Raw genomic sequence first — 15,831 nt, 5'->3', positions numbered from 1 at the left:
GGAGCCGGGCCGGGGAGGCCGGGGCAGGGGGCTGGCGCTGGTCTCCAGTGGGGGCGCCAGGCTGAGCGGACCCAGCTCCGGAGCCAGAGAGGGGAGCGTGACTGGGAAGCTGGGGGGAGCGGGCTGGCGTGGGGGCCCGGCTGCGGAGTCCTGCGAGGGCTGGGCCGCTGCAGGGAGCTGCCTGCAGAGCCGCAGGGGAGCGCCGCAGGGGCTGCGAGGAGCCCCCGCCTAGTGGGGCAGCCGGCCTGTGGCCCGCACCTACGCCACTACCGCAGCAGAGRTTCCCAAGCTCTACTAATTCAGGCCGCAGCAGCAGGGCTTGCTCTTCCTCTCCTCGCTAGAAGCACGTGCGCTCTTAGGTCGCTAATTTCATGCGTTTTCTGACTCTGTGCCCAATCTTTAGGGAGAAAGACATTGATGAAGTTTTGCAGACGCACACGGTGTTTGTGAATGTCTCAAAAGGTCAGGTTGCGAAGAAGGAAGATCTCGTTAAAGCGTTTGGAACGGATGACCAAACAGAAATCTGTAAGATGGTAAGTTTTGCACACTTTGCAGTATAGAATTACATACTTTATATAGAGAAGATCAGAGAAGGTTTTCTCGTGTGTTCTACACAAGTGTCATGTAGATGTTGCACATCAGTTTGTTGCTGGAAAGTCTTCAGAAAATACAGCACTGCTGTAGGCAGTAGGGTCATTTATCTGATAAGAGGCAAGTAGAAGAGAGTGTTATCTGTCYGATACCTACTTGAAAAGAGTACTGAATGTTCTGTATACTGTATAGCACTGGTCTAAACAGACATGCAAAAAAGGTTTACAGCCCCTGGAGAATTTATCATCTAAGATATRCTGTTAAAGATAGAGCAAATGGAAGAAGATTGCTTATTTTGGACAGTCAAATTAAATGTTAAGAAAAAAATGAATCCTTCKTAGTACAATACAAATTATGGTCTTGTGGGTGATGATGCTTTGAATGATGCTCTGCTTCTCTTTTTGTGATTTAGCAAATAAGAAGAAATGCTCTTTTTTTTTTTCCTGAACTCTTACAAGTGTTGTCTATCRTAATGGTGTATATTATTAATGTGGTTATTCTTTTTCTATACTTAATGTTTAACCAACCCTTTCAAGTCATTGCTAAGTTTAACTAAGTTACTGTTTTGTTTTTGTTTTTTTTTTTTTTACTCTTTAGTCAAATATTCAAATCTGTGTCATTTATTAACTGAAGTCTTTATTTTTAACTGAACAGATTTTATCAAAAGGGGAGTTGCAGGTATCGGACAAAGAACGACATACTCAACTGGAGCAGATGTTTAGAGACATTGCAACTATTGTTGCTGACAAATGTGTGAATCCTGAAACAAAGAGACCATACACAGTAATCCTTATAGAAAGAGCCATGAAAGATATTCATTACTCTGTCAAACCAAACAAGAGCACAAAACAGCAGGTTAGTTTTGTCTTAAAATCAGCTTGCACTCGGAAGTGTTATTTTCAAATGTAATTTCTTCATTCACATAGGGATCAAAAAAAACCCTAGTCTAAAGCCCACAGAAGGATTAGCCGGCTGGCTGACAGATAAATGCTAGAAACAAGCAGCTTGTGAAACTCAGGTAGTTTTCTGTCAAACTGTTTAGGGAGGAAAGGAAAAAAGAAACTAAAGTACTGATAGTGGTGTATCTGAAACAAAAGTAAATGTTTTATGAATCATTTTAATTGAGGTCATAAAGAGAGCTTTGTGAGTAAGCCACATGACTTTCTATTGTTTGGCAGTATAACTACTATATAAGATTTTTTCAGGCCCTTTTTATAGTATTTTAAGTGATAACCACCACTAAGAACTCTGCCTTTTCATGTTTGTTTATCAAAATAGCATAATGTCACACACATTCCAGCAGAATTGCAGTGAACAATACTGAAAAATGTGTCTGAAGCTGATACAAAGGATTTGAGATTCTGATTACTGTGGTTTTGGCAGAGCTCAGAGGTTTGTGAACGATGGCGCAACCTCTAGTTGAAGGCCAGTAACTAGCTGTATACCCCAGGTCCAATCCTGTTCAGCTTACTCATCAGTGACCTAAATGGGACAGAGTGCACCCTCAGCAAGTTTACTGGTGATATGAAACTGAGAGGAGTGGCTGATAAACCAGAGAGCACTGTTGTCATTCAGAGGGACCTCGATAGGCTGGAGAGAGGGGCAGAGAGGAACTTCATCAAGTTAAATAAAAGAAAGTACAGATTCGTGCACCTAGAGAGCAATTAAATCCCTGCAGTAATACAGACTGGGGGCTGACCTGCTGGAAAGCAGCTCTGCAGAGAAGGACCTGGGACAACAAGTTAGCCACTAGCCAGCAATGTGCCATTATGGCCAGGAAGGCCAAAGGTATCCAGAGCTGCATCAGGAAGAGCATTGCCAGCAGGTTGACAGAGGGGATCCTCCGCCTCTGCTCAGCCCTAGTGATGCCTCATCTGGAGCACTGTGTCCAGTTCTGGGCTCCCCAGTACAAGAGAGACATCAAGCTACTGTAGTGAGCRCAGCAAAGGGCCACTAAGATGCTTAGGGGACTGGAGCATCTCTTGTTTGAGGAAAGGCTGAGTGAACTGGGCCTGTTCAGCCTGGAGAAGAGAAGACTGAGGGGATATTAAATCTTGCCAGCATGTTTGAATTCTGAAGGGAGGGTGTAAAGAGGGTGTGACCAGATTGTTATAGCGGRACAGGTTGCTCAGAGAGGTTGTGGAGTCTCCTTCCTTGGAGATAGTCAAAAGCCATCTGAATAGGCTAGGTGACTCTGCTTGAGCAGGAAGTTTGCACTAGATGATTTCCAGAGGTCCCTTCCAATGTCAACCATTCTCTGATTTTGTTCTGTTGCTCTGTTCTGGTGCTTTTAAGCAAATTGATGTATTTAATCCATTTACGTATTTAATATCTGTGTAGGCACTGGAAGTGATCCGACAGTTGAAGGAGACCATGCAAATTGAGCGTGCTCACATGAGGTTGCGATTCATTCTTCCACCAAAGGAGGGAAAGAAACTGAAAGAAAAGCTGAAGCCACTGATCAAAGTTATTGAAAATGAAGACTTCCATGAACAGTTAGAAATTGTAAGCCAAAAAGCAGTCCTGGGTTTCGTACTTGATTTGACAATGCATGTACATTTTACTAGAAGAATATGGAGGACATTTAGATAAGCTGCAACTTCACAAGAGACTGAATTGGAGATGTAGTTTGTTGGTTTTAATTTCAGACAGTCCCAGTGAAAGCTTGAAAGCAGCCTTTGTTGTATAAAGATTGGTGTTTCAGGCTGAAGAGAAGAACAGTGTAATTTCTCTTAGTAGTGATTTTCCTATAACTATTCTTTTTCTCTGATTGGTGAGTTTCTCTGTACTTAGAATCCTAATGTTATTTAAATTATTTGGTGGATTAGGCCTGCATTTGGAAATAGCTTGTCAGTTTTTTAAAAAATAGTCTATAGTCGAGCAAGATTTGCTCCTGAGCAAAAATCTTTTTGAGAACAGATCAGAATCTAGCAATTAAATTGTGAGAATTGTCATGTACAGCATAGGTAAATGGAACTTCTATGGAAAAACTAATTAATACAAATTGCTTACCAACTATGTGAAGACCTTAGCAACTAAACAAATTTTTTTTTAATGAAAAATAATGCTCTACATTGGAAAGGAGCTGATGAAAATCAATTACTACAGCTTAACTGATTAAATGTAAAATATTTCAGGTGTGCCTTATTGACCCAGGCTGCTTCAGAGAGATTGATGAGCTGATCCGATGTGAGACAAAAGGGAAAGGAACGCTTGAAGTGCTCAGTCTGAAAGATGTGGAAGAAGGAGATGAAAAGCTTGAATAAAGAAACCTTATGGAAATAGTACTTCTTTAACAATGTTGCATTAAGTGACTGATGTTAGCCACTTTATTCTATTAGGCCTTCATGTTTTTTCCAATCTCTTGCTGCCAAATATTTTCTGACACTAATCATTTGGGTTTTTCCATGCAGTGTTCTTTTTATTGTTTTACACTTGCTTGGGTTTGCCTATGGGAATGTTTTTGTCAGAGCTGCACTAATGAGGATTGAGTTAAGACCTGACATGGAAGTTACTGTAGCTTTGTTTTGCTGTAAGGGTTGTGACTGAAGAGCATGTGACTGATACAGTGCCAAGTGATTTTTGCTTTTAATTAATGTCATTGAGTGGAAGATTTCATATGTCTCTGAGGGATAGGTTTTGTATGTGAGGAGAGAAACCTTTAGAAAAGTGAGCTACGCTTTCACTTTTAAACAAACACAAAGTATGGATAGTGTCTAAACTCAGTTCTTGGCGGCATAAAAAATGACTCACTGAAGATTTAAAAAAAACTTGCTAACTTAGAGAAAATGTTCTCCAAATAACTTATTCATAAAATATATTTAGCTACACTAATAAAAATGAATTATAATCTATTTATATATTACAGATACAGAAAGAAAATTATTATTTTTGTTATGGTATARGAGCTATCTCTGGCAGTGGTAATGCTTTTAGTAGGCTAAAGGAATAGCCTGCATTTCCAAATTATTCAGGTGGTGAAATGAACCGAATCTTGAATATGCAGTGGCCTCTGGCCATTGAGCTAGATGGGCTTTTGTTGGACCCTAATTCCCTAGTGGTAAATGGTTTGTGTATGCCTCTTTTCTTTTTTAGTACAACCAAGAGTAATTCTTGCTGCTGTCCTTCATACTGTGTCTTTTTATGCTACTTTTTGAGGAGCACATAGAATTTTCAACAAGATCCTGAGGCGTGGTGCGTAGTTCTTGATAGTTAAAATTTGTTTCAGCCATGTTAAACAAATGCTTTTAAGTTTTAACTTATATTTCAAAGAAGAGGAGGGGAAAAAAAGAAAAAAGGGAGGAGAAAGAGATGCTAAAAATACAAACTGGCATTCAGAGCATATATCCTTGGGTGAATTGAAGCTAAATCAGTAGGAACTTAAAGAGCCTTTACTGTTATGCACCTCTTTTGATGTGATTGTACACAGCAAATCAGAATTTGCTACCTGGCCATCAAATGGATCCCTGTTCCAGATTAGCATGTACTATATTCATTGTTTGCTGTTTACTTCTGCCTAACTGTCATGTAATGGGCATGGTCACGTGCTAAATCAGTAGGAACTTAAACTTAAAAGAGCCTTTAGTATTACGTGCTATCTGAGTTGATACTGTTGACATGACCTTTGTATCATTAACAGATGTGAATTTTTTTTAGAACTTATGCAGGGAAATTTGAAGTCAAATGGAGAAAGAGAGATTTGACATCTCAGTTGTAGAGCCTGTGTGACTAGATCCTTAGTCCTTCTGCAAGGTTAGGTTAAGTTTCTTTAGTAATATTTTGGAAGGACTTGCTACTGTGGAGTGCGATTTCACTGAAGGGCAGTGAAAGGAGTATTTTCTGTTGTCCCCAAAATAAACTTCCATGAATTTTAAATGCTGCCTAGGGAAGTTTAGTGGCATCATTAGTGTATTTGTCATGCAGACACAGCCTGAATGTGGAGATCTGTACGTGCATGGCTAGACTGATAAGATTCCTTGTGTGTACAAGCCCTTAACTGTCTGTCTTTCAAATGACCATCTCTTTACGCATACCTTATGAAGCACTGAAGATAATGATGCTGATATTTGTCACTGACAATTACTACTAACATAATTCATAAATCTAAAAGTGAGACACTGAGTAAGAGCCTCAGATGACATTGCATTGATAATATTTGATTTCACAGCCCTATAATTTCTTTCTTTTCTAATTACAACAGCTAGAGCACAAGATGATGGCTGCAAGTTAATGGTCTTGAGTTACAGAAATTTAAACTAATTTTATGAGTTTCATGCTAGGAAAAGTATTTCCTTGTAAGGCCTTTTTCTAGGAATCAAATGTTAAAGGTTTTTCTCTTGTGGAGGGAGCTTGGTTTTATTTATAAACAAATAACTGTACATGCTTGCATTTCTTGTTATGTTTGTAGTTCAGCAAAAATATATAAAAGCATCAGAAGAAATCTCAGTATTGTTAGTTATTGTGTTCATTTTCAACTCCTGCCCATATCAGTAGGAGCATAACTCTCTGTACAGTGTTCTCCTGACTAATTAACTGAAATTTCCAAAGAAACATGTATAGGTTGTTACAGTCTCATCTTGGTGTAAGAAACGTATGAGCAGTCGAGAGGAGAATGCTCTTAGTGGTTTTGAATCATATATTTATAAACAAATTTTTMCTTGAAATTTTCCTCACAACATGAGGTAAACAATTATATTGGTCGGTAAGAAGAGAAGAACAAATGCAGCGGCAGTTATTCATCTTTCTTAATCTGATGGCTACCCCCTAAACCAAACTGTTAGGAGTCCTGACCAAGCCTCTCTGCAGCTGGGAGATGGTGCTTCGGTAACCTATCACTTTCTTCTCTGGATGTTTCCTGTTGAGGCTTGGATGGGTCCAAGCTGGGCTGATGTAATTCTTTCCCTAATAGAATATGTTATAGTGATGGGAAATAGTGTTGGTACCTCAGTTGGCAGCACAGCATTTGACTACCTCAAAGAGGGTAGTAATTGCAAATAACTCCTGACGGAACTCCCTAGAGCCACTGAGCAGGCACAATGATAGCAGCTGAGCTTCAATGTAAATAAACGTGAGGTAATGCATATAGGGAAAAATAACGGAAAATGCAAGATGCCTTAGAAGAGAATCCTCTCTGATGCACGTTTGTGTTTGGAGGTTAAACTTCTTGGGCATCTAGGACAAAATAACTTGTCCCACCCTTGGGCAGTGCAGGTTTTGGGGGTAGATGAGTCTGCATTTTGCAGCCACATATCCGGAGTGCTCCTGTCACCTGTAGAAACAGGTGAGATGGGAAGCAGCTGCCAGTAGAGATGGCCCAGCAGTCGCTAAGGGAGGTAAACAGGAGCCAGGATGTGGTGGCTGGAGGAGACCCATGGTGCCATACGTGGTGGCAGAGATCTCTTGGCACCAGGGTTCCATGATGGTGCTGGGGTGGTGGCTGGGCTCCATCTGATGTCACAAAGTGGCAGTGGCATCGTCTCCCTGGGACAGAAGGGCTGCGGCAGCTTCCGTGCGCGCTCTGACGCTCGAGGGCCGAGGCAGGACCCSTGCCACCATGCAGGACCAGAAGACAGACATCACCCAGCAGATCCAGGAGCTACGCACCATCATCTCCTTACAAGGTGATGCTCTCTTGTCTTCAGTGGGATGCCCCAATGTGAGGGTCCTGTGGGACACCATTGGGGATGCTGGAAAGCAGGCTGGGGCTGGGGCTCAGGGACCCCAGTGGGGTTGGGACAAAGGTCTCCAGGAAGGGAGTAAAAGCTAATGAGTGACARTTCACAGCAAAATGCAGTGGGCATCAGGGCTGAGGTCTGGACTGGTTGCCTCATTATTTGGGACATGTTAATCCCTCTGAAGGAGGGGCATGCCAGGGCCCTTCAAAAGGCTGCTGCATCAGTGCTCAGCTGGGACCGGTCTCCAGATCATGGCTATGTTAGGGTCACCTGCAGGTGCCAACTGAGGGCATGGATTGTGCATGCAGAGCACTGCATAGGTACTAGGAGGCAGGATTCAACCCAACATCACGTGTTGCCAGGCTTTCTCCTGCTGACTGACCTCTGAGAGAGAGAAGGGAACTGGCTTGTGGAAAGCAGGGAAGCAGCAGTGGGTGAGGATGGGTTACGCTCTGCCTGGCCAAGTCATTCTGCCTGGCACCAACAGCCCTTTAATTTCCTTCAGAACAAGGAAAGAAGCTTTTCGTGCAGACTGCTGAGGAGAAGCTCAGTCAGAATAGATACCTGCTACCCTGCCTACGTGGGACTGTGCGGGATGACATCTGTGCCCTAGGTCTTGCTGAGAAGGTATCTATGTCCATGGGCCCTGCCATTCCCTGTCCCAGCAGCCCATGACCCTGCCTGTGGCCATCTTCTGGAATGGACCCAGCTTCTCTTCTGGGTCCATTTCATTACCATTTTGGTGTCGTACTGGGCACTGCCCATGTCTTCCTATCACCAGGGATGGTTCCTGCAGCACAGTGTTCTCAGAGGCATGGGCACAGGGCTGTCCCATGGTAGTTCAGCAGCTATTGGTGTTGGCCTGCAGGTGCCCAAGCCAAGCTGCTTTGACTCTGCCTTGTCCTTGCTGCTGAGCAGAGCTGAGCTGAAAGAAGATTCCTGCAGCTAACGAGATTCTAASAGAGGGGCAGCCAGAAGGGGCAACTCTCTGGCAGCCCCACTGTGGCACTGAGAACAACCRTGGGGTGCAGGAGCTCCAGGGGACTCCTCCCCAGGAGGGAATAATTCATGTGTCAGGGCAGCAGCACCAGGCAATAACAGACAGAGGCAGTGGTGTGACAGAGATGGTCCCTATGCTGGCACTGAGATCCCCTCTCCCACCCGCAGCATGACCGGGTCATCATCTCTGAGGCTTGCAGAGCACAGAAACGCTTGGGCGCCRTTTTGGCCAGAAGCACAGTAGAGGTAAGGAGCCAGCACTGATCCCGGCTGTTCAGAAGGTACTGGGGCTAGAGGGGCGGTCRGAAGAGTAAGTCCAGAGAAAAGGATCCTTTCAGGAGATCCCTTTGTGCCAGCAGTCCTTCAGACACGGTGCTTTGATACACAGGGCATTCATGTGCAATCGCACAGGWTGGGCACCAGACAGAAAGGCTTACTCATCTGTCAGTGGTATCTCCCTTTAGCTCCACAAGCAGATCCTTTCTCTGAGCAGACCCAACAAACCTCCTGACTGCCCTAACAAGGATTATCCCTGGGGCCACACAGAAGTGCAGGGCTGTCTCTACCACGCACCTCATGGCCCCAAGTTATGTCCTCGTTACAAGCCAGATTCACGGCTGCTATAAACAGACATCAATATCAACACCTGCCTTATCCCGGTCAGCTTCTCATCCATGGCTACCCTAGAGCAAAGCTCTCCTGGAAGCAGCCATGCTAGGGGAAGTGCCAGCCTGTTCACCTTGGTGTCCCAGAGCAAACACCCTAGAGTCCCTGGCTTTGGCGGGGGGGGGGGACTTTGCCCGAGCAGAGCCCCAGAGTATGGCCCTTTTCCAGTGAGTGCTTAGYGAGCCTTCCCTGAGGTCCTGTGAGCTCTCACATGTGCTTTCAGATGGCCCGAGAGAAGCTCCAGAATGATATCTTTGACCGGGTGAACATGTGCAACATGCTGCTGTATGAGCTGAGACAACGGGACAGAGCCCTGGATGAGCTGCAAAGGCAGCTGCAGCATTTGATGGAGGCAGAAACCAGTGACAAACAGTACMAGGCCCAGATGCAGGTACATGTGGCCTACTCCCAAGGCAGGAGCCACAGCCTCCAAGGGTTATATGGAAGTTTTAATCCAGCATCCATCTCTGCTCTCCCAAGAGAGCCAGGCAGCTGCTGTGCTTGGCAGTCTGGGTCGTCTGGGGTACCCCCAACTGGAGCCATCTCTGCTGCAGGTKATTCGCCAGCTGGAGAATAACATTGAAAAAACGCTCATGAAAGTCCGCACTGGCCAGAAGGTCAACACACTGTACACGGCGATGCGGGATGTCCTGAAGAAGGTGAGCTCTCCTTYGCCGTACCATTATGCCATGTGACAAAGGATGGATCTGTCCCACCTTGAGCTCATTTTAGAGCTCCCTGGCTAAGGCAGAAGCAGAGGCGTATGCATACGCAGCCAGGGATGCTGAAATGGCCAAAAGCTCCCAGTTGGGAAGACACACGCAGTGTTGCTGAAGGCATTGCTCAGAGAGCGCAAGGCCCTGCTGAGGGGACTGCTGACCTCAGCACAGTGCTGGAGGTGCCCTGCAGCATGAGGGCCTTGCCAGGCTCTGCTTCAACTCATCTTGTGGAGATTTACTTCCTTGGGATTCAGCTGCTTGCYTGTTGGTACTGGTATGTCCCAGCTGCACCCTGCCAGCTTCTTTACTTCCTCCTGAGTAAAAGCAGRGCATACCGCTTTCCAGCCCTGCCCTGCCACTGGCTCCTGCAGAGACAAACCTATATGTGGGGTGAGAAGAGAGCTGGGACTTCTTGCCCTGCACCTGGATGACCTGGATCTGGGAGCACCATGCAGAGCAGGGTACATCTGTGCACAGTGCAGAGGCATTGTGTAGACAGGGCTGGGAGCAGGTGGCTGGAGTTCCCGTGGGCCCATTCTGGGGTGGCCTGGGCTCTGCATCCCCCTTTCTCCTGTGAAAAGGAAATGATACCTGACAGACTGTGTGTGTCCTAGGAGCTGGCCCACCTGCCTTTGCAGTTGGATGTCCTGCACAGAATGGTCGAGGTGTACCAGGGGGAGCTGAAAGGCATGGAGCTCATGGCCTTGGATGCCTTCAAAGCTACTGAGTCAGCCAAGGTGAGGACCTGGCCTAGGGCACCTTGGGACTCTCTTCCAGACTGCTTTAGGTTCCCAGGCCAGCGGGTCTTCCTGCAGTAAAGAATAGAAGAGACCRAGCTGGACACACCCACCTTATCCAGATGCCTTTGTAGCTCTTCCTGTGCCTTGCTCTTGGATTAGGTTCCCTCTGGAGTGTGGAACAGCCTACTAGAAGCACCAGCTGTGATAAAACCCAGCCTCTTCCATCCTTCCASCTCTCTTTGCCCCCCTGCAGTCTCCTACACAGTTTGTTCCAGGAGTGGTCGTTTTTGACACTTGCTGTCCCAGAAGTGGCTACATTTCAGCATGTGGCTCAGCTGGCTTGCAAAGGTTCCTTCTAGCTTTGAAAGTAATTTCTCCTTTCTCTGTTGTTCCAACATGCTCCAGGGGGACCTGGCCAACCTGGAAACTCAGTTCCTTATGGAAAGAAACCTCAGGGACCGTTCCCTGGCCGCTCAAAAGGAGCGAATTGACAGAATCCGCCTCAAGGAYGCAAGTGAAAGGCACAGAAGAGCGGTGAGCTGGTGTGAGCCTGGGGCAGAGGGGGACATGGGACTCTGAGTCTCTACTTGGCTGGGGGGTAAGCCTTGTGCCTAGCACCCTGACAGACGTCAGGATTGAGCTGCTTTCTGAGCCAGGGATGGTTACATTGCTGAAACCCCTGTGGGTGAGGAGGCTGCAGGGCCAGGGAGACAGGGGGCTGCAGAGCCAACTCTCTGAGGATCCTAACAGCTCAGARGGTCTCATTGAATGTCCTTGCAGCAAACCAAGGGTGAACTCGCTGTGGACTTCCCACCCCTGATTTCCCAGGAGTCGCTACTGGGTGAGTGCCTTGAGGGGGGGGTACAGGCAGAGGGGACATGAGGTCTGTCACGATGGCCCCAGGGGTAGTGTTTGCCATCTGCTAGGCTGTGTGGGGCAGTGCTTCGGTTTGCCAACTTGAAGGATGGCTGCTCAGCCCTATAGGTTTTCTTTCACTCCAAAGATGTGTTTTCCAAGGCCACAGGCAATGGGCCCCATTCTGTTGTCCTGCATTCAGCACTGGCATCTTGTAGACATATCTTGAAGTTCCAGGGCAGGTTCTGCCCCATGGCATGCCCCAGGAAGGCAGGTAGGACCTGCCCTTAACCTCTGCGTTGGAAGGCARTTCAGGGTTGTGGGGATCTRYGCAACAGCGTGCCCTGTTTGAGCCRTGGCTGGGAAACTCCTCCTGTGAAATCTTCCCCTTCTTGCTCCAGGTGAGGCAGCTGCTACTGCCCTCAGGATGCCCTGGTGCAGGTGGAGTCCCTTCTGTCACACCTCTCTGCTGCCCCACCTCTGTGTCCTGCAACCACCAGGCCTGTCTGGCACAACTATCCTTCTCTGATGTATCCTCCTCACATCCAGGTACCAAACGGGAGGCTACCAARTCCCAGATTGAACATCAGGCCCGGGTGACATCAGAGGTGGAGAAAGTCAAGTCTGCAGTGCAGTGTTCCCGTCTCTGGGTAATGCAAAAGTTGCCTCTGGTAAAAGCTACTCAAGCTCAGTATGAGGATGCTGGGAACTCCTGGTGAAACACTTGTCCCTGGGACCTGAGATATCTCYGTATTTCATTTTATTTAAGGGGATCTCTGTTGTCCTTTGCCCTCTGAGACCTATAAAGTCCTTGTCCTTGTGTTGACAGAGATAGAGCTGCTTTTCTCTGTGCTGTGAGCCTGCAGCAAGCTGCAGTGAAAGAAATGTCCCTGAGGTCATGGCCGGGGGAAGAGAATCTGCACTTATTCTGTGTACCAAGGCTTGGGGCACAGTGGTTTGATTCTTCTTACTTCTCCTGTTATGGCCAGGACATTGCTGGGAGGCTTCTGGCTCAGCAGAAGTCCACAGTAGACCTGCAGCAGCATATTAAAGAGTGTGAGGAAAAGAAGGTGATGTTGAAAGATAAACTGAAGGAACTGGAGCTGAAACAGGCTGAGCTCAAGTTTCACCAACCCCCAAGTGCAATCAGGTACTGTTGGCCAGAGCATCAGGATTTTTTTTTTTTTTTAAGGAGGGCACTCCCTCCAGCTCCCAAGCATGCATTGGTCCCATCAGAGTATCCAAAAGTTATCCTGTGACTGTGGAAACAGGGGCCAATGAGACATGCCCAAGATCCTTGTGTCTGCAGGGCCAGGGGATGAGCAGTACCTAAAGCCATGCAGTGGAGGCCACCTCTCCAAACCAAGCCTGGTTTCTCRCACAAGAGCTTGGGCAAGGTGCTATTAGTTGAAGTTTTTCAGTCTCYGTCCCAACAGGGTTGTACTGCAAGATGCGTCCTGTGCCTGGACAGGAAAGCAATACCAGCAGATCTTACCTGGGTTGTAGGCAGTATATCTGTATGCTATGTGGAGGGGGACACCTGGGCAGCTTCTGTAGTATTTTAGCTGTTTCTGTGTGTATGTTCACTTGTATGGACGTATGCATGAATCTGGTTAGCTCTAGGAAGCTTGAGGAAGAGCTGAAGATCAATCTGCAGCAGGAAGAGGCCCGTCTTGAACAGATGCAAGCCCAGATGCTGAAGAACCAGGAGCTCCTGCTCATGTTTGAAAATGGCATCGATAACCTCTTCATTCGCCTATATGGCATCACTGTGCCTGACCAGGTATCTACTTTATGCCAAGAAAAGCTGGGAGATGCTTGCAGGGTGACAGGAGCAAGGATGCTGCCCAGCAAGTGTGCTTGGAGGTGTGAGAGGATGAGGGAATAAAAATTACACGGAAATGCAGGTCTCTCTCATCAAAACCCCTCTGGGAACTTTGGTTGGTGCTTCAAAAGAGCCCCACTGACCTGGGGATGGAACCTGAACAGSATTAGCCACACAGAAGATGGTGCTGGGCACCAAAGTCTCATTGCTGTGGCATTTCWTTGGGGAAATGGATTAGACATCGCTGTTCATGCAGTGCAGACAGCCTCTAAACCATCAGAACTTGATAGTGCCCAGTGCTCACCACAGCACCGTGTGGGTCTGGAGCTTTGATCTGGTACGAGCGGCTCTCAGATTGGACTGACTGTGCTCAAATCGTAGCTTCAATCTTGTGTCCCCAGTCTCTGAGTAGTAAATGCAAGTAGTATGAAACCTCCTCTGAGTCAGTAGCATAAGGGCAATTGGTCAGGCTAGTGAGATCTTGCAGTGCTACAATGATGTTCTGCCCTAGAGATGTGGAGAAAGCAGCTCACTCTTCTCTTGTGTCTGGCCCTCCAGCTGCAGGTCTCTGTGGCCCTTGCTACACCATGCATGTCTTCTGTGGCTTGCTGGGCTCTTTCCRGTCAGGAGGGCTAAAAGAAAGGTCTGCAAGTGGGCTTCAGGGATGTCCTGGAGAGTGAGGCCGAGCTGTCGATGTAGCAGATGAGATAGGACCAGAGCTGGGAAGGAAGAGTCTGATTCCCATTCCTGCTTGGAAATGGGATGCTGGAGCCAGTGGCTTCAGGGCTGAGCAGAGACCCTGTCTGGTGCTTGGCATAGGGCAGGGTGTAGAGCAGGAGCAGTGCTGAATGCCGAGGGCAAACAGGCAGCAAATAGGAGCATAGGCAAGGGGGTGTGTGGGCAGCTGGGAGACCCTCCCCACTCCTGATTCTTYCCAACATGCTCCTGCTCTTGCTGCTGGCTGCCCCTTCCTCTGCTGCCACCCTGGCTGGTGCAGAACCTGTAGCRATAACACTTGTGGTGCAATGCTGCATACAGTGCAGTTACACCTACGTGCCGGAATGATGTGGTCACCCAGAGCACCGGACAGGTAATTTTTCCCACTGTGATTATTCTTCTCCCTCTGACTGCAGGACACTTCTGTCGAGGCCAAGGACACGAATGAGAAGCTGCAGCATTGTGAGAAGAAGCTGCTGCACTTGGCACAGCTTGTGACCAACCTACCTGCCCAGTACAGCCTGGATGAGAACAATGAGGTACACACAGGGCTCTGACCGCGCTGCCCATCTGCTCAGACCCACGTGGGACTTTCTCTGTGGGTGGTTCATCCCAAGCTGTCCTCCCCGCTAGGAGGATGCAGTTTGCCCTGGGGAGGAGCTGTGGAGGGGCTTGRCCGAGGGCAGCCCTGGGCCTTGTGAGATGTCCTCTTCAAGGACAAAACCAATGTGGGGCACCTCTTGAATTCTAACACCCACATCCATTCAGCACATAACTCCAAACGACTTTTACAGACTTTTGTGAAGGTCAGGAATTTTCTGGAGAAAACTACCAAGGATGAGCCACAGAACCTGAAGATTTCTTTGGAGGATGAAGGCAGTGGTGTTCAAGGTATGAGGGCATTGTGGGGAGGGGTGGGCACAGAAAGGAGAYGTCCCACAGTGATTGCCATAGCTGCTGCCCTCTGGGATTTCTGGGCAGTCTTAGCTGCCTCACAGGATCTCAACAGTTCTGGATCTCTAAACTGCCCACAGATAGGCCCATGGGAACTCTAGCCACCTGCCCATCKGTCCCTACCCTCTGAGATTTCTGGGCAGTCTTACCTGCCTCACAGGATCCCAGCAGTTCTGGACCTGTAAACTGACCCTGGCTGTCTCTGAGGCATGACAGCGGCCAACTACCTTGTGACTCTAGACCCAGAGGTTTTGAGGAAACCCCAGCAGTGCGAAAGCTGGGTCATAGAGGTGGCAATAGTGTTGTCAGGCTTTAGCAGGTCAGTATGAGATGCTGTGATGGAAAATCCAAGTGGCAGTGTGTGCGCTAGGCAGTGGGCTAGGCATGAGGGGCTTCTCCACAGTCCTGCAGGGGTGCCACTAACCCTCAGGCTTGTGCAGGCACAGAAGATGTGGCCCAGCAGCTTGTCCACAGCAAGTGCCACTTTGCTCTCTCTTCCAGATGCCTTTGATTTTGCTGACAAAGACCATGGCCATGTTCTCACTCGAGATGAGATCAAGAAGCAGGGGCTGCGCTTCATTGAAAGCAAGATGAAAAGTGGCAAGAAGAAGCAGCAGTCATTCCCTAAAAGCTTTTGACACCCCAGTCACCCTGCTGTTTTTCCCCCAGAGACAATAGAGCAGATCTTTTTCTATACCTTCCACACCCATGCAGAAAACTGGAGGGAGTTGGGGGCAGTGGGATCTTGGGTGGGCGTTCCAGGATCACAACTACAGCCAGAGATGCAAGGCAGCAGAGCGCAGACAGGAGAAATGGAGAGTCAGGACTTTCCTACCTTACATGTGCCAATGTTTGAGGGCCAGCTCACACTCCTTGAATGTAAGGGACGTTTGATTTAAGGTCAAATGWACTTGTTTATGGTGAAATGGGGCTACAGCTGCAGTGCTAAATTTGTTTCACATCATAGTTGAGACTCTTCCTGCCTCTTCCCTCCCTGCCCCTACATGGTCCAACTCATGTTCACAACACTAAAACTCAGAACAAGCTTTAGGCGTTAGCCTCGGGCTGCAGAGAAATGCCTGAAGGTAATG

The 15,831-nt window shown here is 47.6% G+C and overlaps 2 protein-coding genes across 2 annotated transcripts; both read left to right on the top strand.

Moving 5' to 3' along the window:
* Positions 1 to 356: 356 nt before the first annotated feature.
* Positions 357 to 6,036, top strand: SBDS (SBDS ribosome maturation factor). Its single transcript, XM_085302012.1, has 4 exons — positions 357 to 533; positions 1,246 to 1,446; positions 2,932 to 3,096; positions 3,729 to 6,036. Exons 1-4 carry the CDS (start codon positions 372 to 374, stop codon positions 3,855 to 3,857), a joined length of 657 nt encoding a protein of 218 aa, XP_085158138.1. The 5' UTR covers positions 357 to 371; the 3' UTR covers positions 3,858 to 6,036.
* Positions 6,037 to 7,144: 1,108 nt separating this feature from the next.
* Positions 7,145 to 15,553, top strand: LOC146597491 (coiled-coil domain-containing protein 183-like). Its single transcript, XM_085302019.1, has 14 exons — positions 7,145 to 7,211; positions 7,771 to 7,892; positions 8,433 to 8,510; positions 9,154 to 9,321; positions 9,485 to 9,589; positions 10,264 to 10,386; positions 10,795 to 10,923; positions 11,170 to 11,230; positions 11,794 to 11,894; positions 12,234 to 12,394; positions 12,862 to 13,027; positions 14,203 to 14,325; positions 14,581 to 14,677; positions 15,242 to 15,553. Exons 1-14 carry the CDS (start codon positions 7,145 to 7,147, stop codon positions 15,376 to 15,378), a joined length of 1,638 nt encoding a protein of 545 aa, XP_085158145.1. The 3' UTR covers positions 15,379 to 15,553.
* Positions 15,554 to 15,831: the final 278 nt, after the last annotated feature.

The sequence above is a fragment of the Rhea americana genome, unplaced genomic scaffold, assembly GCF_003343005.1.
Source record: "Rhea americana isolate MKP2758 unplaced genomic scaffold, rheAme1 scaffold_182, whole genome shotgun sequence".
Lineage (NCBI taxonomy): Eukaryota > Metazoa > Chordata > Aves > Rheiformes > Rheidae > Rhea > Rhea americana.
This window is presented reverse-complemented; position numbering and strand designations above follow the sequence as displayed.